General features: G+C 38.3%; 1 protein-coding gene across 2 annotated transcripts in view; it reads left to right on the top strand.

Annotated features, from left to right (window-relative positions):
- Positions 1-25,136, top strand: part of FAF1 (Fas associated factor 1) — a 142,603-nt gene extending 117,467 nt beyond the window's left edge. For both annotated transcript variants that reach the window (XM_088536681.1, XM_088536685.1), the window contains exons 16-19: positions 6,717-6,797; positions 7,441-7,518; positions 10,510-10,725; positions 22,875-25,136. In XM_088536681.1, coding sequence (XP_088392807.1) covers positions 6,717-6,797; positions 7,441-7,518; positions 10,510-10,725; positions 22,875-22,958 — 459 coding nt within the window. In that variant the 3' untranslated portion in view covers positions 22,959-25,136. The remainder of the gene's footprint in view (positions 1-6,716; positions 6,798-7,440; positions 7,519-10,509; positions 10,726-22,874) is intronic.
- Positions 25,137-26,377: the final 1,241 nt, after the last annotated feature.

The raw sequence follows: 26,377 nt of genomic DNA, 5'->3' as shown, positions 1-26,377 counted from the left end.
GTGTTGGCACCGGCGCTGCCTGTAGCTGTTGAGGCCCTTGCGTTACAGTCGGTTCCCTGTCCCTGGTTAGGCAGGGTGCTCAGGGCAGCATCACAGGCCGTGCCCCACCAGAGGGAAGTGAGTAACTGCATGAGCTCACTGTGGTAGTTTGGCTTGCTAAAACCGGTGCTTTTGTATCCCTATATCAGTAAAATCTCGCCTCATTAAACTTTAACAAGGTGAATTTGGGGCATTTCATTTTTTTTTAATGTCAAGTGCTAAACTACCACCATTTAATTAATGATTGGATATAACCCCTCGTTGTGCTTACTGGGTTGGCTTAAACTCTTTCTCATGATCTCCAAAAAACACCCTAGAAAATGTGAAAACTTGTAGATGTCCTCATAGCACTCAGGCACTCAAGGAAGGTACCAGTTTCAAGGTAACTTGAACATCCACTGCCAGCACCGATCGAGGTGTGAACTGAGCTTTTGCAGGGCCTGGCTTTGAAAACAGCGCCGAGCAGCTTCTCCTCTTAAATGTCATGGCACAGAACTGGAGGTAGAAAAGCAGCGATGGCTTTAAAACACCGCACGCCTTAAAATGTGCAATTTTAAACACTTCTGTTAGTTTGCTTGCTTTAGCCTGGTAGTTAAATAATCATTTCATCATTTCATGATGGGTGAGAAGAGATCTGAGTTAGCCCCATTGTGAAATTAATGCAAAGAGATCCCTGATTAAATACTGGCATGGCAGTGCAACACACCTGTTCTGGGCCGGTCCTAAACATTTTTCCTCTGTTGCCTGAGGAGGAGGCTTCTCAAAGGATTACAGTAACACTTTTTGACAAGCTTATACAGGGTGGAGTTTCCATGTAATGACAGGGCTCATTCGATGATGTCTCAGTAATGCATTCTTTTTATTTTTGCTGTCAACATTTATTACTGTAAAAGCCTTGGCTGTTACACAGCTGGTCCAACTTGTCCACATTTAAGTAACAGTAGGTCTATCATAGTGTTTATTTTTGCAGTTACGCAACTCTAGCCCTCCTGCTCTTGGATTAGGCTTCAAGGTATAGTTGTACTACCTGAAGTTGCTTGAAAAAAAAGATTATTTTTACAAATTCAAATTAAAACCTTCGCTTTGCTTGAAACTATTTCCAGCTGACACACACTGTTTTCTTCATTGTAAAAGAAGGATTTAAGGATTTAAAACTGGAAAATAATGCTGTAACATATTTTGACTGAACTATATGAAAACGTGGACATGCAAAGGCAAAGTCGCTGTCGCCTGTAAGGGATGCAGGGAGTCCAAAGGCGTCTGGTGGCCATTCAGCCACCTCTGCCCTTCCCGTTGGGCACCTCGCACTGAGGGCAGCAGGCACAGAGCATTCCAAAGCCTGGGATAACCTGCCTTCCCTCCGACGCCGTCCTGGGCATCCTGCTCTGCAATATTTGCACATCAGGAGACCATGAGAATAAATGCATGAAATTCATTACATTCTAAAGCACAAAAGCATGATGGCGATGACAGACATCTAGCTAAGATTGTGATTTAACCCCTCAAAAATCCAATTAGCACGTTGACTAATTATTACTAGTTATAACTAATTAAACCACAGTAATCAAAATTTATTTGCTTATATTTTCCAGTAGCACGTTTGCAATATGCTAGCACTCCAAACCTGTAAGGTTTGAATTTGTCCTGGACGCTCCTGTGTCCCGACACGCCAGCAGATACAGTCGCTGCCACCAAGAGTTTAGGGACACATCACAAAGGGACAGAGGGAGGACAGGAGATGAGATTAAAATATCTTTAGTTCAGATGGGCTTTATGCTGCACATCCCAGTGGCTCCAGACATGGGATATTACTTTAACCTTTTTAATTTGTAGCAGCTTTCTCTGCCATTCAGCCCAGCTTGGTGGACATCTTAGCAGAACTGGCTGGCTTCTCTATTGTGCAAAGTAGCAGCAGGAGTGCTTCTTAAAGGTGTTTTTTTAGTTTTTCTTTCCTTGTCATGTGAGGTCCTTCCCCAGATTCAATATTTGGAGGTGGCTTTCAGCCTTTGCTATAAATAGGCAGGATCCTTTGACACCCTCTCTGCAGTGTCCTGCCCCTCTTTGCCCTCTGGGTCCTTCCTCCCCACCTGTGGGTCGGGCACTGCCGACGACATCTGTATTTGCTTTGTTTTCATCCTTCTCATGTGCCTAACACATTTTGTGTACACTTTTTATTTTCTTCTATATCTTCCCCACCACATATGCCTAAGTTATACAATGTGCAAGTCTGTCATCTTCAGTGAATCACATTAATGCCTTTATTGCACTGCTTTGTTTGGACAAAAGGGTGTTCCTCTTTAACGCTCCCATGAATAGCCTTAAGCACCTGCATTTTTTAATTCCAGGAGTGGTTCAGCAAAATGAACTGTCTGTCAGATAAGCAGTCAGCATTTGAAAATACACTTTTTTTTTTTTTTTTTGGTAACAGCCATTAATTCACTCCGAGAATGTGTCCTCTGGTCTTGGTTATCTTCTCAAGTTTTGTATTGGCTGTTTTTACTTCATAGTAATAACTGACTTCAAAGGGCAACAGGGAATAAGGTGTAACACATCTCCTTGAGACAGATCAGGTGCAAAACTGACACCTGAAGTTAAATCATTAACTCCTACATTCACAAATAACCAAAAAAAAAAAGTGTGTAATTGTTGGGAAATTCTTAGGTAAACAGTATGCTATGTAGAAATGATGTTTCCCTCCTTTGAATGTATCAACTTTCTATTACATGAACATCCATCCGTATCATTGCATTGTCAAAATGGGAAAGCAGGGATCCCCAGCTCACTTTCAGTAAGCTTTTTTGGGTGCTTATCACATATATCATCTACTCTTCTTACTAGACATCCTGCATGGCTTTTTGCAATATCTTTGTGTGTGGAAATCCTTCCAAATCTCTGCTATTTTTGGCATGAGCCAACTGAAGGGTCTCTATTCCTGTTGAGATAGAGGACACAATGTTGAGTGTCGCAGTGTAACCCTCGTGTCCTCAGACATTCTGGGCATTTAACAACATTAGGTTATGGTCTGTTTTACCTCCCCATGCAGTAGTTATGTGTCTGCAGTTTGCTTTTATTCTTCCTCACTTCACCACAGTGGCTGCTATTCCTTCTGGCACTTGGAGCACCCATGGAGGCTGAGCGGGTGCTCGGTCTCCAGCTATGCCTTCCAGACCCCTCTTCCCTATGGCAAATTGATTCCTTCCCATATAAGCATCTGTATCTCTTTCCCCTGTGGGCTCAGTGCTGACAGCACAGAAGAAAGATCATGTAAGCTGACAGGATCCGTTCTCCTTTTAATGGCTTAAATTCTTTCTGCTCTACCATTTGCTTTAATCTCTTTCCATTCTTCCTCTCCACGGTACCAATTATCTGTATCTCAGCTGCGTTTCTCCTTCTTCCCCAAGATCGCTCCTCTACCATTTCACCCTTCCTCGCTTCCTTCCTTCCTTCCAGATGCAGATGAGACTTAGAGCTTTGTTAAAGTCAGTGCATATGCACTCATCCAAAGGCAGAATGTGGACTTTAAAAAGATGATGCCTACATGAGCAAAGAACATTTTTAAAGTTTGTTTCTTTTTTGTATATATATGTGTATATATATGTTAAACCCATTCTTAATTTTCTGGATATTCTTCAGTGCATACCAAAAAAGCTTGCCTAATTTGTACAAAAGCAAGCAGAAAAACTCTGATTCAAATGAATGATATTTTTATCAATACTGAATTTGGAGTTTCATTATAATGTTTAATGCATTTTTCTATTATATAAGCTTTTTATATACTTTCCAGCAATAAACAAGCAGTTTACTGCTGCCGTTATTTTAACAAATACTAGAGGTGAGGTATACTGCAGAGGGCAAAGCCAGACTGTAGTGTGACAGAGCCCATCTGCTTCACAACACTGCTTTCATTTCAGAGCAGATGTGGCAAAGACACCTACTTGCTTCTCTTCTAATGCATTTTACATTTTGTCACTACTTTCAGCCTTAGCAATGGATCCACTTTCAGCTTTTCATAGGCAACCAAGAAATAACCAGGTAGAAATCAACAGAATTCGTAAAATACTGTATTTGTTTCCTGAAAATTTTTGGTAAAAATCTAGAATTAGTGCTTCAAGTACTTCCCTTTAGGAAGCAAAGGAGGGCTCTCCCTCCTTCCCGTGCCCAACAGACCTGGCGGGATGGTGGTTTGGATGGTGCCTGGTCATACCAGCCTTCGGTATGACATTGGGAAGTGCCCAAGTTTCACTGCTATTTGTGGCGCAAGCTGTTCAGTTGGCCTGGGATAAGACCCACTTTATTCCTACCTTGGGTTCTTGAGAAAGGAAGATGGCAATATTTGCCTGAATTGCTCGAGTATTGCAGAGATGTACTTACTGATACTCAGTAGATGCAGCAATGCATGTAGGGTTTAACCGAAAAATTATCAGATAACCTTACTTTTGCTGACAGATAAGAATTTTAACAAATTGTTGTTAAGTTAGTTATTAGTTGTATTGCTATTCCGTCTTCTTCCTGTGTTCTTTGTTAGCACAGTGATTCTTTGTGAGATATTTTCGGCTGCTTTTCCTGTCACTATTATCATTTTACTTTTGTTACTTTCTGGTGAACTTGAGTCATCCCCATTATTTGTATAGCTGGTTTCTGTAGGGCACATCATGACTAAAAGAGCAAACCACATTCCCAAAAGGAGGATTATTGCATATAATGTTGAAAATGTGTCTAACTAGCAACTCACAGAGAACATTGCAAATTTGCCACCATGCCCATGGGTCCCTATACAACATTAGCAATAATAAAATTAATCCACATGAACATGTAAAAAGAGACATTTTGTGTGATTAGATCTCCTTCATGCTTAAAGCAGTCTGGATTCCAGTGCTGTCTAGTCTACCTTCAAATTTGCTTTTAAGATCTGTTTCAGTGCAAATAGAGTTGTTCAAATACAATGTGAAGCTCTGGCATGGTCATTTACCTTGCATGTGGCTTACGTGTTTCTGTGAGGACCAGGCAGTCACGCGTAGTAACTCTTCACATTCCTGAGAGCTTTTTCATAATCCGGTTTTAGGAAGATGGTATTTGCAATGAATGGGGGATAAATAAATAAATAAAAGTTCCTGGAATGCACATTTAGATACTGTAAATAGAATCTACAATGCCAGGATTGCTTGAGGTTGTCATCCAGATGATATAAACGAATTTCAAAAATTATTCAATGAAGCTCCATATAGGCAAGTAGATACTATGCTCATCACTAATAATGCTTAGTATCTTTCTTGAGTTTTCTAGATAGTTGGTAAAATACAAAATATCTCAGTACTCAATTTCTTACAGCTCTAATTTAGTACATATTAAGTACATATAAGGAGTGAGTTTTAAATGTTTTTATAAATTTTTATTTTTTGTTCAATTTTGGTCATTATTAGACTAAAGGAACTGCTTTACTTGCTAGCAATCTTCTGAGGAAAGGAAAGGGCCAGTAATAGCAGTAATTGCATCTGATCTTTCAGTTTTCTCCCAGGCATTACTGGGCTTCTGTGTGACCTCTGAAATTGAGCTAGAATGAGATATATGAAGTTGCAAAAGATGAAACAGATTCTCCCCTCTGTTTTTATGAGTATTTTTTAAATGCCTGTCCTCTCCCAGATTGCATGAAACCATTCAGTAAGTTGGTTTGGAATTTTTTTTTTTTTTTTACCATTTGAAGGTAAGTTAATGGAAAGTCTTAGTATAGACAGTGCAAAATATTTTCCTCTACTGTTATGTTCCATCTCTGAGAAACATTGGGAAGGGGTGTATGTACTCAAGAGGCTCTTCTTATTTTTGGACAACATAAAAATTGGGGCTATTATTTCAAGATTTCCTTCTCTCAGAATTTTAGTATTCATTAGAATTTTAATATTAATTCATACTGAAACTACATTTCAGTAGTTTCTGCTGTCAGATCTTAGTTTAAAGGCAGTTCCTGAACATAATGCATGGAGTTTAGCAAAGTCAAGAAGGAAATGGGTTGCATGGTGGTCACTGGCTTTCTCACATTTTGCAAGAAATTGTACTTGTGTGTTAGCTCTGATGAGCAGAGAGATGGTTTCTCTGTCTTCTGTGAATGACACGGGCAACCTCCGGAAGGCCCGAGGTGTGTTATAAAATGCAAGAAGAGTCAGCACAGAGCAGCAGATGTGGTCTCTATAGCAGGGCCAGCAACTTCTGCATCCTGCACTGTAGGGATGATGCTTCTCTTCATCATTCACATTTTTAGTAAACCTCCTTTTTTTCTCTTTCATTTTTGGGTGCTGTGATAATTAATAAAATATTTTGCTGGATTTACTGGCTTGAAGTTGGCATCTCATGTTTCTTGTCTGCCTGCATCTTTGGACTTTAGACACTTCAGAGCGGGGCTTGTTACTCTTCCATCTTTACACAGCATTCACAGCGACACAAATTCAGGCCTGTGGATGATGTTTAATAGTGATGACCTAGGATGGATTTTTTTTTTTTTTTTTAAGCCAAAGTCACCCTTTGGGTGTTTGTTAGATGTGATCTGCAATGGTTAGATAAGTAAGGCAGTCAAATTCTTGGAAATCATTGAGGATAAAGAATACTGGTGAGTGTAAAGATAAATCTAGCATTGGTCCACTGCTTGCTGACTTTTTTCCTTTTTCTTTCTTTCTTTCTTTCTTTAGGATGAACGTGAAGCCAGAGAAAATGTGAAGAGAGAGCAAGATGAAGCATACCGCATATCACTTGAAGCTGATAGAGCCAAGGTGTGTGCATGGTGGGGTGATGAGGTGGTCTCGTGATGTTAGGACATGGATCTCTCCACAATTGATAAAATCACCCTTGTGCAGAGGAATTCTCAGTTTTAATTCTGCCTTTAAGATGAGCTGGATGCTGTAGGGAGCCATAATTCCACTAAGTGATTACAAAACCACACTATGTAAGTTTGCAAGAAATGGGTCTGACTGCATCGTTTTGTGGAAGCAATCCTGGCCCTGCTTCATAGTAGAAGATGATAAAGAAGTCATAGGGAAAGATCACTTAGTAAATATTATATTTCTTGCATTAATTTCTAAGTGATGGTTAATAATCACTGTCAGACAGGGTCCTGGGCTACACAAACCTTGGGTCTAATCCCATCTGGAAGTTCTTACATGATAGAAAAGTGGAGGATACATTAGACGTACTGATGCGGTAAAGTAATAAGGACGTAAGTAGAGTTCTTATGACAGCTTCCATTTAGAAGCTTTCCTAAGAAATATGAAGCTTTTATTCACATTTTATTACATAAATACGTCAGAAAGGGTTCTTTTCCCAAGGTCTTTACCTTCATATAGTAATGTCTGTCATTAAACAGCTGCAGAAGGGGCGGGTGAACATGTGTGGTCACTGTTTGTTCCTCTTTTGCAGAGGGAAGCACAAGAGAGAGAAATAGCAGAACAGTTTCGTCTGGAACAGATTCGGAAAGAACAGGAGGAAGAACGTGAGGTGGGATATTTTAGCTTTTCGGACAACTTTTGGGATTTATTCATTCAGCACACATCGCAACTTTAATTCAGAGTTCACTTTGTTATGCAAACATTAAGTTGAAAAAACATTTTATTAATTTCTTAACATATATATAAAATAGAGTGCAGCTAAATGATCTTTATCTACAGCTTAGTAGCTTTTCTAGTGCATAATATGAGTCACATTGCTAAATTGTAGCTAGACATTAGATAGGTGTCCTAACAGAAGACCCAACAAATTAGCTCTGTAAATGGTAGAATTTTTTCAGACTCAGATATGTGATTTCAAGGTACACTTGACATTTCAGTCTTGTGTGCTTGGCTGATGGTTGAAAAAACTGTGTTACACAACTGCAAATTGGTTACCAACACATATTTTATTTCCTGGGATAAATATGATAAAGAATATAAGCAATGCATCTGCATATATATTTGACTAAGGCATTTACATTAAAGAGCGTAATGGTGTAAGCATCCTAGAACCTCTTAAGCAATGCTGCATGGTAAATGCTTAAATTGGTCAAAACTCTAGTTAGTATTCAAGAAGGTTTAGCAAAGAGGCAGTCTACTTTTTCCTTATTATCCTTTAGTGTTTGACCACTGTTTTTTTTTTTTTTTGGCTTCTGTTGTTAATATAAGCCAAAAATGGAAGCTAAAAGGTAACTGAAGGGATAATGCACCAAACTGGACTGTAAGAATTGTGTCAAGGATAATGAAAAGATGGTAATTCTGTGAGATTAATAGCAATCACCCATAAATCAGTACTGTGGAAGTAACAGGGTTATTAAGCAATTCATGTTCTGATTTAAGTGATAAGTGTATTTTTCTTTCTTAAGTAATTTTGCATGAATAGAAGCAATTCCTTCTCCTTTATTATACCTTCCCCTAAATCTTTTCTAGCACCCTTTTGGAAGTTGTTCTCTTACACAAAGACTGCAAAACTAGTCCACGTTATCACAAACACCTGAGCTTCCCTGTTTTCATGTAGACTGCAGCAATGAAAATAATAGGATCTATTTGCTTAATAAAACAAATGGGATGTTAACAATAATGTTTGCTAATGCTCCCCATTTTCAAGTCTACAGATTACTTTTACTGGATTGTTCTGCAACAGTGTTTACTTTCAGAAGTGGCTTTATGTTCAGTTCATGTACTTAAAATCTGGCTAGAGAGCTATTTGGATACAGAACATCCTTTTATAAGCAAAACTCAAATTGCTTGTTCAGATTCAAGAGTTATTAATATGATCCATTTCATCATTGTTCTCTAACTTGGTTTTCAGGTACAGAACATTTATTGTAAATTACCATTTTATGTTGAAGCCTTGGAGAACAGTTACTTTGGGGAGCGAGGCATTCTTTGCACAAAGAAATGAGCTCTAATGAGCTACTGTTGTTTGTTTTTCTATAATATAATTGATTGGGTTCAGTAAATAATGTAGCATCTGTTGTTATGCTATGTGGGGAAATGTCAAAACAGAAAGATAGTAAGCAGGTGGTTGAGAATGGAGAGAGAGAGAGAAAATTAAAATAGAATCTATTTAAAATATAATTTCATAGTAGATGAGCAAAAATGAACTGAAGTTCTATGTATAAATATTTATACTGAGATATAATTTACTTAGAGGTTCATGTGTAAGAAGTAGACCATTTAAAAGGCCTCATAATCTTGCTTCTGCCCATTCCTTGCTCTTTAATGTAATCATCTTCCATCAGTTTATGTTACAAAATGACCTTATGGAGATTTTCAAGGCCACAAACAGTAACTGTGTACCTTGAGATTTCCTTGAGAATGTAGGTAAATGAGTGCCTTACTGCCTCCTCGTTTTGAAAAATCATCTTTTCAGTGTATTCCTGGTGAGGAATCCTGCTTCTTATTGCAGCCATTGAGACGCTCATTGGCTGCATAAAATCAGGGGTACAGCAACAGGACTGCTTTTTAAGTAAGATCTAATTGTTTAAAAATACTGCATGTTCTCAGAGCCCTCAGATGTCTGTCCATGAGCACTGACAACACTCAAGCACCCTTCAAAACTAAGCAGAAGTAGTAGAGCAATGTAACATTAGGCATCTTTTTCTAAAAAAAAATCTGACCAATGAGTTAGTGTTATAGAAGCTCCTAGAGGCAGAGAGCAGGGAATACAGACTTGGCTCCTGCCCTTAAATTTTAAGATAAGCAATATAGACAAATTTGGCAGTAAGACAAGCATAGAAACTTTTGATCCATAGTTAGAGATCTCTCCTAGCATATGTGGCCTAGTCATTGAGATATTGGCTGACTTCATGCAGGTTGTTGCAGAAAAAAATGCACACCTGTGCTTAAAATCTTCTTCCTTCAAACAACAGTAATGCCTTTCTCTAAACCATAAAGCGCCCATTTCTGACTTCCCAGGTTTCCTTCTTTTACTGTTCCTACTTTTATACATATGCTATATCTCACATAACTTCATGATACTTTTAATTATGAAATGTCTTAATAGCAGTGTTTTAGTTTGCCTGTAGTAAAGCTCGCGAATATATTTGGTTTTACTCTGTTTTTAAGGGTCTTTGCTGAAAATGGTCAATTACCCTGTGTAAGAGGAGGGCAATTTGATAATAAGTGCATTTGAAGAAATACTTTTACTGGCTTTAATTTATACCTTTTAAGGAAGCAATTGGCCACCTGACAATTATTCTCTCATTCAATTTTTTTCCAAGGCTTTCTGCCAAATGATTAAATTACTTATCTCCATTGTGCATTAACTGTAGACCTAATAATATGTGTTATACAGAAGGATTTATTTTAATTAGTTGTCTGGTGGGCGGCTATTAAGGAATGAATAAAAATGATTCCGTCACTGAGTTATAAAGCGCAGCTCTGGAGCGCTCTGACGCGTCTGGGAAGTTCTAGAAAAAAAATAAACACAAAAGCTCTCTATGCTTTTCCTCTGTGGCTAGCACTGAAAGCTAAATGGTGCTTTCTCCCTGCTCAGGCTATCAGGCTGTCTCTTGAGCAGTCCCTGCCTCCGGAGCCGAAGGAGGAGAGCACCGAGTCGGTGAGCAAGCTGCGCATCCGGACGCCCAGCGGAGAGTTCTTTGAGCGACGCTTCCTGGCCAGCAGCAAGCTGCAGGTTGTCTTTGATTTTGTAGCTTCCAAGGGATATCCTTGGGAGGAGTACAAGCTGCTGGGTACCTTTCCTAGGAGAGATGTGAGTAAAAGTACCTTTCATAAGTAAATATTGCAGCTGCTTAATTGTATCTGTTTGGATGAGCAGAATGTTTGAGGATGGAAGATAAAGATGGGCTGGAGTATGTTAGAGTGGTGTTTAGCTCTGTGCTTGTGAGCAAGGGAGACACTAACCTGCGGCCACTGTCATGTGCTGCATCCAAAATGCTGCTGCAAAGTCTGTTTCCAGCCTTTAGAAAGGCCCCTCAGCTCTGAAACAAGCAGGCTGCGTATCGTGTTGAGAACTGTCCTCAGCTGCTGTTGCTGAGCCAGTGTTGCTCAGTTCCTGTTGTGAAGGAAACAGAATCCGTATTAGTAGACTGTTTTGGTCTGCTGGGGATTAGTATTTCTGATCTTTCTGGTTTTGCCTTTTGATGCACTTTTACAAGCAGGAAGGCGCAGTGTCAAACAGTGAAAGGTCATGAGCTAGTTAGTACATTCTAGTGAATTATTCATCACATCATACTAGTAAATAACCGTATATAACTCCTACCTAGATATTCTAATGAAACCTCTTGCGACTCTTTTTAAAAATCAGCCCTGCTCACTGCATACAAAAGCAAACTGGATTCCGTAGGTTTCCTAGCAGGTAGTGCTGTTACTGGGGTTCTTTGAAGCTGTGCTTGTGTCCCGCCTGCTTGATTGCCACCTGACCTTCAGTTCTTGTGCTGTCAGCGTTAATGCAGAGGCACAGAGCTCCGCAGCAGTTCGGGGGTGCCCTGCACACAGGGTGCAGGCAGCAGGCCCTGCAGGGCTCGCAGCACGGAGCCAGCCTGGGACGGCCGAGCTCGGCAGCCCTGGCGCCGCGTTGCTTTCAGCCCTGCATCACCCGGGGTTCAGTTTGCTGGGGAAATGTCCAGGTGGTTGGTTAAGCCAACATTGGCCCCTTCTGTCAAAAGAACTCCATAAGCGCGTTGCTCTTCCATTTTCTTTCATTGCCTCTGGAGGAGGTTCACTAGGAATAAGACTGCTTGGCATGTTTGCAGTCCTGTTTTGTAACAGGACTTCTTTGTTTTTTGTTGCTTTAACCTCTTATTTGTAAGTTATCTTAAATGTGAGAAGTACCTCCAAAGGGAAGGAAAATAATGTCCTTACCAGGCATATGACCTTGAGAGCACATGTGTTTTCTTAAGATTTTTGGCATGACTGTGTGAAAAGTGCTTTTAACTTTTCTTCCACCTTGTCCTATATAGAGAATCCCCATCAACCAGAGTGTAAAAAGGCATTTAAGGAATCTCATTCATAATTAACTTTACCGCATAGGCATGTAATACCATTTCCAGTAAAGTAGAAAAGTCATGAAAACTGTGTGTTTCTAGTGTTGCTGATCTTTCAGTTCACTTGAAACAGAAGAAAAACAGTATTTTGCTTCTAAACAATTTTGTGTGTGTGTGCATACTTAAATATTCAGAAAGTTGTGTCAACCCCTCCATTCAGATTTTATCTATGCCTTCCCATATAGGTAATGTAAAAAACTATAACTCATTGAATCATAGATTCATTAAGGTTGGAAGGGACCTCTAGAGATCATCTAGTCCAACCCCCTGCACACGCAGGGTCACCTAGAGCACGTGGCACAGGGCTGCATCCAAGCGGGTTTTGAATATATACTATAAATATATAACTGTAGTTCTTTATCTTTCTTTTGCACTTCAAAACCTAGGTTTTTAGAGTGGCTGTCTGCATAATCACACCATCGACATCATTATTAGTTTTTATCATCTATAAACTCTCAAACTGATCAGATGCTTTTAATGAGAACAAATAAAAAAGGAGGGGAAGGAAAGCAGACCGCTGAATTTGAGTGGGTTAGAATTTTGGTACATTTGTGAGGCTGCAGGGGAAAAAGTGTTGAGGCAAAGAAAGAATTTTACGGGGGGATATAAAGCTGTTTGTCTGTCACATCAGAGGCAAGATCCTGCAATCTGTCTTCTGCGATTTGGAGCTAATAGTGCCAAGTCTGAGGAGTCACATAAATGATTCGTGTTGATTGACCCGGTGGCCATGTATGAATCTGGTTGCCAGTGTGGCCACCGGAGCTAAAACAGACCAAAAATAACGCCCAGGGACTTGCCTGCTGCTGAAAACTGTAGCTGGTATCTGCCATGTTCTGTAGATATGGAAAGCTGGGAGGTAATAAAAATGATGAAGTATTGATGAATGAGTTGGAAGCATGGTAAAAGCACAGATCCATGACTTTAGCTTTCGTGAGAGTTCCGCCTCTTAAAAACCCTGCAAATTGCCAAACCTCTTCTGCTCTATGATTTGTGTCATAAGCATCCCCTGAAACTGTGAAACACAAACGGAGCCCTTGCAATGCTTGTGCTCCAGATAAGGACAGCGTTTTAAAATGCCCTTTTGTACTTAAAAATATATATTTAACGTTTTTGAAAACTGTGTTTTGAAAGTGCTTGTTGCAGTAGGATGAAAGCATGTCAACTCAGGTTTAGTCATTTTATTTTCTATCCTGATCAGTATTACAAGAACAGACAGAGCCCTAAAAGTGTTTCAGCCTTTACCAAAATGGGGGGGCGCTTAGATATAATCAAATCAGCATTTTTCTTGTGGTAAACATACCAGAGAAATTTTTAAGTGCTTTTCACAACTCACTTGTCAAAACCATCAGTGCTGATGCCCTGATACAGTGTTTTTTAAGTATTTTTACTTCTTTGGTAAATAAAAATTCATTAGTTCTTAGTTCTTAGGTTCCAATTGCTTACACAGATATCCTTAGCTAACTTAAAGTTGGTATCATAACCCTACTGTAAATACAAACTTCTACACATGAGTAAATACACAGATTAACCTTTTCTAGACACTTCTTGTAGTTTTTAAAGCAGCAGTGACATTCCAGAGCATTTAAGCACATGCAGTGACTTGTTATTGGGTTTTTGTCTCCGACTGTGATGTTCTTGCTACTACCACTGAAAATAGACATTAACCACTTTCTTTCTCAGTACCATAAGCAGAACTACATACCACACTAACGAGGGTATTTCACACTAGCCAACCTGTAACTCTGATTTTGAAAACATGTTTAGCAAGCACATCTTTCTCATAAAAAGCTATATTTTTGTTCAGTGCCCCTGCAAAGGATTGATGGAAATAAATATATGTGCTATTTAAATATATGTAAAGGAACTATAGTTCTTTTTCTTTCCAAGAATCACAATAATCTTAAAAGTTATTTTTAACAACAAAAAAGCTTACCCTAAGTATGTTAGCATGCTCATTCAGTATTTACTCGCCCTTTTTCTGAGTCCCTTTCTCCTACCAGCCTTTCCAAGCAGTAATTTCAGGACGTGTCAGGCTGCCAGCAGCAGAACCTGCCTTTTCCCAGCACCCTGCAGACCTCCTGATGGCAAATTCCTTGCTTGCTCAATGAAGAGCTGCAGAAGTCTTCCTAAAACTCTTCACCATCTTTTGGGCTGGGCATTTGAACACACTTTAGAAAGCAACATGATACCCAGTTGAAACCATATGGGCAAATTTTTCCACAACTTGGGGTTTGGCTCCTGGGATTAATGGTGTATTTGTGAGGGTTGTATGGTGTCTGCGAGAAGGTGAGGTCCTGGCACACTCTCGTATGCAAGACGATAGTATTGAGAGAGCTTTTTATTTTCTGAATTCTTTCTGAAAAATCAGAACTTCAACCTTCCATTTATTTCTTCTTGAAGGTGGAGTATAAGCTATGTATTTGCGAGCATGTCTTTTGCAGACACTATACTAGAGACTTAAGCTCTTTATTTACTGTATCTGGAAGCCTTAGTAAGCCAGGACTTCTACACTATTTCACATTTTATTTTTCTGAGCCACAGCTTAGGATCAGGTGGCAGTTAAGTCACTTAAGGTTATTTAAATGCATCTAAAATGTTGCTTAATAATTCAGAACCAGTTTGCTCTGTTTAGAGTATTAAGATTTTTAAAACCCTTTTAATTAACCAATTCCAACAGCAGTTTAAATAAACAGAAACAAAAATCTGTCTCCCTTGAAGGGGCAGAAAATAAATTCAACTCAAATTGCATGTCAATTTAAATTAGGTGTGATCAGGATTTCAGCAGATGTAGGGTCAGATCATTCTTAATATTACATGGGAGTAGGGAGTAAGATAACCCTCTGAAAGCGAATGTGAGTGCTCATTCCTGTGCTTGGCAGCAGTAATCCTCTTTGCTCACGGTGCTGAAAACAACACCCCAGAATAATAAACCCGTCGCTGCAGCGCTCAGCACAGGCACCTCAACACGTAAGTGTATCCGCCTGGAGATACTGCAGTGGTCACGATCCCTGCACTGCTATGCCAGGGAGTTTGGAAAATTTGTGAAACTCAATTCTACAAAGCCTTTTTAAGAGTTATTCTGCCCTCCCCTCCAGTGCGCACTAATTCCTTCAGATAATCTAGTTTTAAACTCATTAGATAGTGTTTAAACTCATTAAAGAGTACATGAAAGAGATATGTGTTTAGGAGCATCTCTAGCTTTTTTTCCCTAATTATCATCTTGATAAAAAGATGGGAAAAATGTTATGATGAGAAAGGATTCATGCAGTATCATGGTTATGCCCAGTAACACTTCTAGTAATGAGTCATTCAAATAATCTGTGAAGTAGCTTTCAGTGGCAGGTCAAGGAAATAAAGAATGCATGTCCAGTGACAAAGCAGGATTTCAGCAGAATACAATATTTTTCTGATATTTTCAGAAACTTTAAGAATGTTTTTGTAAAATCAGATAAAATTGGACGTGTGATCCATGCCCTCTTTACAGTAATTCTAATTACCCATATTTTTATTTCTTACTGCATAAAATAGTACAGATCTGTTTAAGTCCACATAACTTAGAATTTTTCAGGGCAACATATCTGATGGTGGCACCTATTTAACATCTGTGATCTAGTTTATGAAGGGCCACAGCCATCTTCAAAGGTAGAAGTCCCTTCTCTTGTCAGTTGAAACTGTCATTAAGTCAATACTACCTGCCCTTATCTTTCTTTTCAGGTTATGCTATTTTATTTATTCAAGCAGTTACGTTTATTTAAGACACTGAGAAGTTGTCTAAGCAAACTGGCTGCACCAGACCAGCATATTCCCATGCCTCTTTTAAGAGGGTGATTTTTGATTGTTCTTCCTGTTCGTTGTAACTGTAGAACAACTGAATTAATTAATCTTGAAAGCAAGAGGACAGGATCACACAGAGTTGCAATGAGAACCCTGAAACATTTGCAATCCTTAAGTTTTATTCCTTGAAACAATTTTGTTGCTCATGAAGAACAGGATCACAGTCCTCCAGGAAGAAACTGTAAAAGCAGTCTGTGATTTCCTGCCCCACAGAAGTCAATAGCAGAACTTTTAGGAAAAAAAAATCTGAAAAATATCAGAGGGTAGATTTTGCTTCTTGACATGTAATTCCCTTTTTGTGGAATTTTCATGTATGTAGTTAAAAAATGTGTAAGTAAATATTACAGATAGATTGCTCATATTTTCTCTCAAGATTTACCAGATTCTTTCATGCCTAGTGTCTTGGCATAAGTTACTACATTATGTGACCAGAGATGAAAACCCTTCATGTATCAAGTCACTGAAGGGAGATGGAAGAATTTTTTTTCCTCTGCTCATACTATAAGTAAACTTATTTTTTTAAGTAATAGGATTTCATTCTCCAGGTCAGTATAATGTTCTGATCAAGTGTTATGACAACTCCATTTGAATGCAAAGAAAGTTCAAACCATTTCAGGCAATGGATAAGCTATTATTTCCCTTGGATTTGCTGCAGAGAGGGCTCAGCAGAGCGCTGCCTGCTCAGCGCACTCTGTGGTACCACAGCTGAGTCATCTTCATTAGTTAACCTAAGTGACTAATCCAGGCCCAGGATTAACATATTCCACCCAAGCACATCTCTGACCAAAAAAAAAAATGTCCTTTTACTCATCAGTGCCCCATTTCATAACGCATTTATTTCAGGGGTGGAACAGTACTTGTCACAGGCGCATGCCTCAGTTAGCTGTGTATCTTCCTTGCTGGGTACTGTATTATCCAGCATAACTGGCCACAGAATATTTCATGCTTTTTGTTTCCCCCAGAATTCATGCTTAATGTCATTTTTCCGCTTGTAAGAAGAAAACATAATGACAAAATACCAATAAAATAAGCCTTTTAATAACATGTACCAAGAATGCTGTGTCTGATAACCAGAAAATGTAACGATCTCCTGCTGCTTTGGTAATTGCATAAGTAACTACATCAGACTAAATGGCTAAAGAAGTCTTAGAGGTGCTTTTCATTCTAGCTACCTGTCCGCAGATCAGTGTTATGCTGCAGAGATCACTGTGGTATCTGAACATCTTAATCCTTTGAACTTGTGACAAAAATCCTTCTGGATTGTTTTTCTATGCAGTTATAACGAAGTGCACATAAATCCAATCACGGATCATGCTCCTGTGAGTGACTGGGTTCATAGCCATTCCTCTTTGGCATAGACTTATGCATGCAAACCAGTTCTTGCATTACCTTTGCAGCAGTGTATATATTTATTTGTTCTCAAATTTCCAGAAGATGTGGCTGTGTTGCTTCCTTCCAGCTCCTCCTCAAGATCCATGGTAAAAGCTGGAATTTTCCCAGGGCCATGATCTTTCTTCTTGTTAGCTGCAAAAGAATAATTGCTAATTCAGAAATACTTTGGTGTAAGCTTATTGGCCAGAAGTAATGGACTTCTTTGCTCCCCAGCACAGCAAAGGCATTTCAAATACAAATGCTCTCACCTGCCAGTTTTTAAGTCTTTCCTCATGAAGAAAACTGCAGGACATAGAATCTGAAGAGAACTTAACAAAATATTTATATAATAACTGCAGTGTCATTATGCTTAATATTTTACAATGCAGAAAATACAGTTACTATCTTTTCTTAATTTAGTGCCAAAAAAGAGTATAAATAGTACAAGTCACTTGTATATTCTTGACTGATTAAAGTTTCTGCTGCAAATTCTGTTAATAGAAATAGTAGTATAAATAATGAAAATAGTGGTATAAATAGTATAAATATTACAGTATGCTATAAAAAAATACTATTTTAGATAGTATAATACAGTTGATATAAATTAGACCAAGTCATTGAGAGCTGACACCACATGAAGGTTGGTGCTGATCTCTCAGATAACTGTATGGCTCTTATTAAATATATTTCTGAATGGAAGGTGCTGCTTCTACAAGACTGTTTTGAAAAAACAGCTTGAATTCAGAGAAATTGAAGGGTTGGACGCGTCTGGCTTAAAGCTCTGGATTGAGAATGAGACTAGAAGTCTTTTACTAGGACATATTTTTCCTTATTTGCGATGGCTGTCTTCAATTCAGATGTAAATTACGTCCGAGTTTATTCAACTAAAGCAGATCTAATTGCATGTATTTCTATAAAGTAAACCTACTTTTGTTTGTTACTACAGTTGAACATATTATCCGCATGACTCATAGATATTTCAATACATAGAAGGGATTCACTGTATTTGTGTTTCACTCTGAAAATATAGTTTTTTAAACAGATCTGGTCCTTTACCAGGTGTGCCTTTAAGTAATTCCCAGTGCATTTGTACTTCAGAGGGATTAGGAAAGAGAGTAAAAGGACCTTTTGTCTGCTAGATTCATTCAATGTATTCATGCGTGTGTAAGGGGTATAGAGGCTGTGCTGCTCAAGAATCAGATCCTTGTCCCAGGGTGTAGAGAAAGGTGAAGGGTGTGATATTTACTGCTTGTATAAGTGTCATAATAATTGTGTATTTGATTCTTTATTTTTAAATGACCTTCCTGGGCATTAAGCCATTTTTTTTTGTCTTTATCTTTTCCCTGCAGAGGGAGGGTAAGGAGCCACACCTTTGAAATGGTGAAAGTACAGCTGCTCAGAGCATGCATGTACAGCAGAACCGACGGGGCAAGGCTGAGGATAGAAATAGCAATACAAACATCTTAGAAGGAAAAAGGTTTTGCTACAAAATTGCTTTAAAATGTAGTTTTAAGTAGTATTAAGTTTCATCTTAATTGGTCATTAGGGGTTTTCCCCAGTTGTTCACAATGAAGTGCAAATAGCTACTGCATTCTTGCAGGAGAAATGTAGAAGTTAACACTACCATCCTTTGTTTTTGCTCAGCCTTAAGTGATTCCAACAACAAAGTGCTACAAAAGTGCTTGAAACCAACTGCCTATTGCTAAATGGAATTAATTACCATAGAATTAATTAAAACAGTACCTCTCGAAATAATACACTTCCTATGCACCAAATCAGCAGATAATATAAGGAAGTTCCTTAAGGGAACAGCAGATAAAAGTCTTAGCTCCTGAGCACCAAAACTTGAGGCAAACCTGTGGCCATAGCTGGAGGATTACCTCTGTTTTGCCAGCTGAAATGTATTTCAACAAAACGGAAACATTTCACAGCCCAGTGTCGGGAACTTGCACTGATGGAAATAAGGAAAATGCGGCTACCAGTTTGCTCCCTCCCTGGTCGCATTGCTGGGAAGAGTCTTCCCTGGAGAGAGGCTGTTGATGTTTGCAGGGAAAGCTGTTTGTCCCAAGACCGAGCTCCCGAGATGTCGTCTGCGTTGGTTTAGGGAGAGCCCTCGATGCACTTGCCAGTTCAGCTGCAGAATTCTGAGAATCAAAGCTTCGCACCATGGCTGTGATTTAAGATATGTGCTCTGAACACCTGAACGCTGTGTCCTCTGTCTGTCACCTCCTTCACTACGTGCACGTGGAAGAGTTTAGAGATCCTCTTTTTAAGGGGTTTTACTTAATGTTTCGTTATAAGATAAAGCGCTTAGCTTAGCAAAACCACAAAACATATTTTAAAAATCCATTTACCGATCTGCTGCCATCACCCTGTGACATGTGAGTGTACACTTGGAATGCGTGCGGGTGGCTGGTGGGAAGCCAGATATTGTAGACCTGAAAATACAGAGACACACGAGGCTTTAGGCATTTGTTTAGGCCTTTAACAAGTGTTGAATGTTTAATTTGGTGAATTTTCCAACCATAACTAAGTAAGCATGGATTTAATGACATGGGTACCTCAATAATCTCACAGAGTTCAGCAGGATCAAATCAGATAAAATGCATAAATGATCTTCTGCATAATTGCCAATAATACACAAGAAATGTTTAAATAATAATAAAAGTACACTTCACTGTGGATAATTTAGCCTATGTGATGTGTGGGGCTCTTTTCTAAGAGAACACTGTGCAGCCACATTGGAGAAGAGGCACTGTGAGCCTTCACAATCTTCAAAAATTATCTTAATGCTAGGGAAGCAAGATACAAATTTTTAAAATGTAAAGATAATTTAATTCTTTGCAACTACATTGTGAAATAATCTACCTACGTATATTAAAGTACGTAAAAATCATCAAAATGATATACTGAACACACCTTTGCTGGTTACAGCTCTTACAGGATCCTTTGATCTCTGTTATATATATAATTCCTTGTTTTCTGTTTAAAAACACTGCAAGTTACAAAGCATCCTAGGTCTTATATTTTACATATTTACAAGAGAAACCCTTTCTTTAGCAGGAGGTGGGCTCGCTAATAAGGCTTCTCTTCTTCGTGGTAAACAACATATTTACAAACCACAAATAACAAAGTAGAAGCTGCAGAAGGGTTATGGTGTGATAATTAAGTACAATGGCGACCCATATGAACAGAAAATGCCAAGGAGCTAAAACAAAGCAACAACAGCTTTGTTTGTTGACAGATGCAGGAGCCATATTGTTAGTTAATTGGGTAATGGTGTAAACATTTGCAAACTCTGCTGGCCCTCGGTGAATTAAGCAGCACGCTGAAATTATGGGAAAAGCTGTGCAGTCCTTTGGCTGCAGGTACTCACCAGCGCTTTTAGCCGTCTTCTGAGTATAAAGATACGGTGAAAAGGACTGTGTGTGTTATTATTTAAGGCACTCGAAGGATTTGTGGCGAGAATTACAGTCAAGTGAATATTAGATTTCCATATGGTTATAATCTGGAACTAGGCTTGCTTTTCAAATATATATTATATATACTTATATTTTTATATATTTTCTATATATATCTAATATATATATATGCACACACAGAGATATATTGTTTGTGTGTGTGAAATGGAGAAGAGCCTCGTTCTTTTGTACACTTTCTTGCAAGAAGAGGTTGCAGAATTTGAAAACAGATTTTGGCTTTGGCTGAGCAGAGAACTGCTTCTTTCAGGTGCACAGGAACTCGTGCTGGGAATTGCAGCGATCCCTGGTTAGCCCTTTTCTGTGCCTAAGTTCAATGGACTGTCGCAGAATACTCAAACATGAAAAAATGCAACAAGATACTTAATTAGCATACTTCTGTAATCACAAACTTAAATGCACTACTTTGGCTGTTTTTTACATAACAGGTTTGCTTTCTAAGATAATAACCTTTCAATAATTTAAGCAGCCTCTGTGCAGGAATGCATAATTGGAGTGTAGATAATAGGAATCTAAAATTAAGTCTGGTATTTTTTACAAATTATTATTCTCAGCCATTTAACAGTAACTCACTGTGGTGTATGATGCGTAAGAAAATATATGCCTTCTTCAGGAATCAAAATGATACGTCTGTTATTTGTTAAAAAAAAAATCTGTTGCATTCAGATAGGTGAATTTTATTGATTCCAATGGACTTAGGAAGTGATAAGCTCTTCATATTTGTTTAAATAATGAATTACCTGTAATTATCCAATAAAACAATGGAAATGCAATTAATTATGGCTAGCCATTTTTTTTTTAAGTTTGCATGATTTTCTTGGGAAGAGAAAAGGGAACAATACTGGTTAGTTATTTACAACTGGAAAGAGAATCGGAAAATTATGCTTTAAAAAAATGACAATTGTTATATAAATTCATAGTGCTTGGTGTACTTCATACTACCCATTATATTTTTTTTTACCAAAAAAAAAAAAGGCAGTGGCATGATGATGTCACAGGTAAAACAAATTTCTCTCTAATAAAATGTTTATCATACAGATTTGCATTTATATTTACAGCACAAAACTAATGTCATAGTCACCAGCAATTTTCCTATAATTAATGCGTTTACATAGCAAAAGAAATTCACGCAAATTAAAACACAGGAATGAAATATTTCAGAAGGTGGTAAGATGAAAACAGGTAATTTTCAGATCTGTATATGAAGCCTTGCAGTAGTTGAAGGAAAGTAAGACTCCGCTTCATTGTTTTGACTATATAAGTAATTATATTAGGTAATATTTAGTGGTAAATTTGACTTTAATAGTAGATACTTAACCTATAGGCAGCAGCGTAGCTTCCAAACAGAAGGAACTGGGCAGTTCCTTGCTGGGGATTGCTCTCATGCCTTACTGCAAGCCCGGGGCAGGGGAAGAGGCCCAGCAGCTCACAGGCTCTGGCCTGTGATCCGAGTGCTGGAGAGTTTTGGTGATAACGGAGCAGAGGGTGCACGTGCATCTTCCAAGTGTGTTTAATTCTTGCTGGGGTTCTGCTGGGAGCCCGTCTGCACGGGCGGCTGCCTAAACACCCCCACGGAGGAGGGTGAGGAGAAGTGGGGATGCCAGGAAACAGTCATGCCATAGCAGATCACACGTGTACAGGAAGAGAGAGGTGATATATACATACATAGTACATATGGTGATGTCTCAGCCCAGTTCTCCTCATTAGTGTGACAGAAAATAACCCAAGAAATAAAGGTGTGCAGTTTTGTGCTATCCTGGCCTCTTTTAGATGACCGATAATGGACTATGCTACTTGCACTGTCAGCTTGGTGGAAATTTTAGCATACTTGTGGGACTAGTTTTATTATTCATCTTAGCTCCTGTGTTCCTGTATCTCTTTCCAGATGATCTTGACTTTGACAAAACAGATATATTCATACTTTATTTTATGTAAGAAAAATGGTCTTTCCTTGGAATTAATGTAATGGACAGAATGGAATATATTTAAAATACAATATACAAAATATGAGGGGGAGGGAGATCTAGTTCATCATTCGGGTACTAAGAATGCTCCAAATTTAAAGTATCACTGATGCGAGGTACTGAAAATACCTCCACGGTGCAAATTTGTGTTCTGAAAATGCACAGTTCAAACAGAGTCTACATGTCTTTTTGCTTCTCTGTTTACAGGTGACCCAGCTGGATCCAAATAAATCATTACTGGAGGTAAAACTGTATCCTCAAGAAACCCTTTTCCTAGAGGCAAAAGAATAGATGAAACAAGATTGTAGGACTAATCCCCTTTGACAAACCAGAGGCACGGGACTGGGAGGAAGGCTTCTTTCAAAACCACCCTGTACTATCGTCTAACTCAATTCAGTGTCACAACTTGGCCTCTTGCAAGAATCCTGAAAAACTGAAAAAAAAAAAACATAGCTACGTAAAGTTTCACATCCATGAGTGTATGTTTCCAACCTCGTTTAAATGAGCAGAGGATAAAATTCTGCTATGAACACTGAACATTATGACTCTGTTGCTCACTTACCATCCAGCTTTTGTTATAATTAATGCACTGTTAAAACGTGAGTGATTGTTAAGTAGAATTTTTACTCCTCAAATGCCCCCTTTTGCACCAAGAAATCTTGGACATTTCTGCCTGTACTTTTGACACTAGGATGCTGTATATTTGATATGTCGCTGAGCCAGTGCTCTCCTATATATGCATTTTATTTCTGTGCTTGAATTTCTACTCACCTAATTTAAAAAGGCAGAAAAAAATTAACAGGACATTCTCAGCCATGGAAATTTAACAGTATTATAGTAGAAAGCATATACTTTTTCTTAGTACTTTCTGACTTCTTCGATAAGATGTAAGGTTTTGTTTGAAGAATATAGTTTGACATATATGCAAGATATTTATTTACTGGTTCTGCATTGGGTCTCAGTTCTGATTCAGTTTAGGAAGTATTTTCCATTACATTGCAGTATGTGAAACTGCTTATTGCATGATGTGAATATTTAAATAACATTACAAATGGCCAGTACCAGAAACCTGGTATCTTGCCAATACTTCAGGAATCAGCTGATATTGAATATCAGCTGTTAAAAACCTTTCAAGCACCAGATACAAAAGTTCTTTATTTCTCATTGTGGAAGAAATGGCTGTTCCCATTTTAGCATTTCTTCCTTCATTCTGACACTCGTTTGTATCCTATTACTCTGCTGTTTCAAAGCACCTTGTTTGTTTCATCAAACAATGAGCATCTGAAGAGATGGTGTAATAAGAAATCTGCCTTATTATTGCACACTTTGGACCTTTTACAACAGATTACTGAACCCGTCTCAAATTAAAGAAATCCTAGTTCTGTTGTCTGAAATGTATGCACCAGCGACATGCTATCTGATGTGGAAAAACCTGGTACTTAAAGTAGCTTAATGATAGAAAGAGCATGCTGAATCGAAGGCCATAAAGTACACTTGATGCCAAGCCTGCATCAAAGCAACTTCGGGTTTTTTGTTTTTGTTATTTTTTATCCTCTGGGCTTGCTGTATAGTGCACAGTAGCACTACAGAATCGTCATCTGCTAATCAAACTTTTCGTTGTAAAGCCTGGCACGTTGTTTTCCACATATGTTTATATGTAATTCATAGTGTTTATTGTAGCAAAATGAATTCGCATTTGAAAATTTTATACTAAGCAAAAACCAATTGCACACATCTTTTAGTCTTTTTTTTCCCCCTCAGAAGGGCATTGATATAAAATTAAATGTATGCCTATTATTAGGGTGTTAGTGAAGCAGATATATTGTTACCTTTACCAAAAAAGCAAATTTCTGAGTGGGGAAAGCCTTATTCTACCTTTTGTAATTCTGTAATTAGTGAATGCTACATCAAACACTTTTAGAAGTGATGTATCTATGATAAACAAAAGGTTTTGAAGTGTAAACAAATCCTAATCATTTGCAGTTCACAAAAAAAAAATTAATAGCCAATAGGAAGGTAAATGTACTTGTAATGGAAAGCTGAATGCAGATACTTCATTCTCAACTTTTGTATTCTTGCAGAATAAATCCACTGTTTATTAAATCAGAAATTAACATAGGCTGCAAATTGGGGTGACACTGGTTCTACAAGCAATCACAGTAACACATACAGCAGGATTTTCAAGTGATGCGTATCCTTTTTTTCCTTTTTCCAGATTAGCTCTTCCTTTTAAGCTGGCTATTGAGGAAATGAGTTGCTGAACTATTGCTACACATAGCAAAGCGACCTTTCAGCTAACTTTTTTTTATATTTAATCTGTTCTGTTTAACTTTTGTTTGATCTCATCAGGCTGTTTTCTCTTCTGTATTTTGACTATATATTCTTTACTTTGATACTAGTTTCATAAAGTTATTAAATGTGGCTTGAGTATTTGTTGAAGCTGTTGAAGTCAGTGCTCCCAGGATTTGTTTGGCCCTTTTTTTTTTTCCCCTAACCTTTGTGTTTGTTTCTTTTCCCCATTTTTGTTCATATCGCAAAATACGCTGTCAATATCAAAATGTTCTGGTGATAATTAACTGGAAGTGTTTGAAGTGGTGGAACTACTGCCCTCTGATATAAAGATACTAAGATCAGTATATAATGATCTTTCTGCCACAACGTAAGTGTATCCAGTCTATTTAAATAAAAATATTCATGACTCTGGTCCTTAAATACCTCAGGCCTGGTTTCAAGCAGCAACCATCTAGACTCACCTTTCTGAGTGAGGTGCCCAGTGCAAACCAGTTTCTGTGTAAGAATATTAATATTCCGGGCCATGGTTTTTTGCTATCCTAAACCAACCATAATAGTGGTCACCTCATATGCTCTGCTGATATGATTAATCCTCTAGCCATTATATGGACTAACTTTGTTATTTAATATTACTGTAAAACTATAGCAATGTTACTACAGAGCATATCCACAATTCTACATTTTTATCTTCAGGTTCCTCGTATTAATGGCTTATCGTTGATGTGATTAATGCATTAGTATGAAACCTTAAGGAATTACTGTTAATGAAGGGAATCCCATATGATAATGTTGGCTCTCGTTACTGCCCTTCAGAACATGATGGTGAAGGCTGGACTGCAGCTCTCGACGCAAGTTCCTACCATGGACACTGGTGTTCAAAATCAACACTAGAGAATATGCAAAACACAAGTGTTTGCTCTGTGTTCTCAGCATAGGTGCTCTTAAATTTAGTGGGAGTGCTTAGGGTGTTTTTAATGAAGCTGTGTTGGAGGTTTGGTTAATTCTTTTTAATGTAGCAGAGGACTTTGGCTTTCGTAATTGTACCTGCTCAGTGACATTAGAAACTTGAAATAAATGTTCAGTTGCAAGAATATTTCTACTAAAAGGTGATATGATTTCACTCCTCCATCTGTGGAGAAAAACAAAATCATAAAACCAAAACCACATGACCCAGATCCATGGAATGACTGAAGAACTTTAATTATCTGAGCCTCATGTTCAGACCCCCTAAATAATGCACAGGAAGGTTTAAGTGCTTTAGAATGGGATCTGCATCAATCCAAAAAAAAAAAAAAAGTAACGAAAAATCAAAGTAACCCCCTTGGAATACATGTGAAGAGCATTAATAGGCAAAACCAGAAACTGCTTAGGCTAGTGAGCAGGAATTGTTAGAGATGCCGATGTCTGGCTTACACTGT

The sequence above is a fragment of the Tinamus guttatus genome, unplaced genomic scaffold (assembly GCF_059628265.1).
Source record: "Tinamus guttatus ecotype Peru unplaced genomic scaffold, ASM5962826v1 Tinamus_guttatus_pri_ptg000044l, whole genome shotgun sequence".
Lineage (NCBI taxonomy): Eukaryota > Metazoa > Chordata > Aves > Tinamiformes > Tinamidae > Tinamus > Tinamus guttatus.
Note: the sequence above shows the minus strand (reverse complement) of the source record. Positions and strands in the feature narration are given on the sequence as shown.